The sequence below is a fragment of the Gadus macrocephalus genome, chromosome 15, assembly GCF_031168955.1.
Source record: "Gadus macrocephalus chromosome 15, ASM3116895v1".
NCBI lineage: Eukaryota > Metazoa > Chordata > Actinopteri > Gadiformes > Gadidae > Gadus > Gadus macrocephalus.
The window spans coordinates 12,870,134-12,871,974 of NC_082396.1; the positions used below are offsets into that span (position 1 = coordinate 12,870,134).

The 1,841-nt window shown below is 48.2% G+C and overlaps 1 protein-coding gene across 1 annotated transcript in view; it reads left to right on the forward strand.

Annotated features, from left to right (window-relative positions):
• Window positions 1-1,039, forward strand: part of ttc7a (tetratricopeptide repeat domain 7A) — a 36,972-nt gene extending 35,933 nt beyond the window's left edge. Inside the window, exon 20 of the mRNA XM_060073875.1 lies at window positions 630-1,039. Coding sequence (XP_059929858.1) covers window positions 630-883 — 254 coding nt within the window. The 3' untranslated portion in view covers window positions 884-1,039. The remainder of the gene's footprint in view (window positions 1-629) is intronic.
• Window positions 1,040-1,841: the final 802 nt, after the last annotated feature.

The following is a 1,841-nucleotide window of genomic DNA, read 5'->3' on the forward strand; positions in this document are numbered from 1 at the left end:
CCATCTGCTTGCTTGGTTTTACGCCATTAAACAATTGAAATGGAGCATATGTTACATCCCAGTTGATTATATTAGAGTTGTCTCATACAGTAGATCAGACTCACACTCCAGGCTGGTTATGGTATTTCATTTTACTACCAATTCAGTCCAGCGTATCTCCTCAATAAACATTGGAAAATGTGGGGCAAATAAAAAAGAGCTGAAAAAGCTTGTCCATATTTGCATAGCTCTCTTGATGTGCTGGTTTTAAAGCTTCAGGCCTAACCTCAAACTGCATGATGAAATAGTTGTCCTCAATCCATCAACTACACAACCATCCATCCATCTATCACACTGACCATCTTCCTCTCATCCCTCTCTCCTTCCCTCTTTCTTCCATTCATCCATCTATCCATCCATCCATCCATCCATTCGTCCATCTATCTAACCATCCATCCATCTATCAAAACATCCATTCATTCATTATCCATCCATCCATCTAACCATCATCATTCATTCATCCTTCTATTGCCCTGGCCATCTTCCTCTCATCCCTCTTTCCTTCCATCTTTCATCCATTCAATTATGTGTCCATCCATCCATTCATCAATCCATCCATCCATCCCTCCCCCTCCCCCTCCCCCTCCCCCCCCCCCTCCCCCCACCTCGCTCTTGCTGCCCTCAGGGCCAGCTGCTGGTGCGGACGGGGCGGGTCCACCTGGGGGAGAAGGTGCTGCGGGACGCGGTGCAGGCCCACAGCACGTCCCACGAGGCCTGGAGCGGGCTGGGCGAGGCCCTGCAGTCCCGGGGCTCCAGCCAGGCCCCGGACTGCTTCCTCACCGCCCTGCAGCTGGAGGCCACCGCCCCCATCCGCCCCTTCACCGTCATCCCACGGGAGCTGTGAGGACCAGGGCCTGTCGGCATGTGTGTGTGTGTGTGGGTGGTGGTGATGTGTGTGTGGAGGGGGGGTGTGAAGATGATGAAGGTGGGGATGGGTAATTAGCGGTTAGGGGGGAAGGGATATGGTCATTCTAGACTGTTGTGTTCTCTCTCCTCGATCTCTCTCTCTCTCTCCTCTTCTCTCTCTCTCTCTCCTCTCTCTCTCTCTCTCTCTCTCTCTCTCTCCTCTCTCTCTCTCTCTCTCTCTCTCGTCTCTCTCTCTCTCTCTCTCTCTCTCTCTCCTCTCTCTCTCTCTCTCCTCTCTCTCTCTCTCTCTCTCCTCGCTCTCTCGCTCTGTCTCTGTCTCTGTCTCTGTCTCTGTGTCTCTCTCTCTCCCTCCTCTCTCTCTCTGCCTCCATGTTGTGATTTTCAATCCTCATTCAGATTTGGGGTACTGTATTAATCCAAAGGGAATTATTAAGCCTTTTATGTAATTAAGTTGAATATCAGAAGGACAATATCAATGACGATAAAAGAGTCGAGGGCAGGATGAAGAGTCAAAGTCGACCAGCTGATGTGTGTGTGTGTTTGAACTACATTCCTGTATCCTGTTTGAATCTATATATTTAATACTGTATGTACATATCTTTCAGAGGATATCATCACTCCGGTATTGGTCTGTGATGTATTTATGATCACTTTGATCTGCTCGTTCTTTTGAATTGCACATGTGCACATGCACACACACGCACGCACACATAAATACTACATTCAATCAGGGTGTTTGATTGTACCATTCCGAGTCTCTCTAGTTCATTTTTGTGTACAACCATGTTCACATTTACTTTTGCACTCGTATTATTCTAAAGTATGTACCTGTTTGTGTGTGTGTGTGTGCGCCTGTGTGAGTGTGTGTGTGTGTGTGTGTGTGTGTGTGTGTGTGTGTGTGTGTGTGTGTGTGTGTGTGTGTGTGTGTGTGTGTG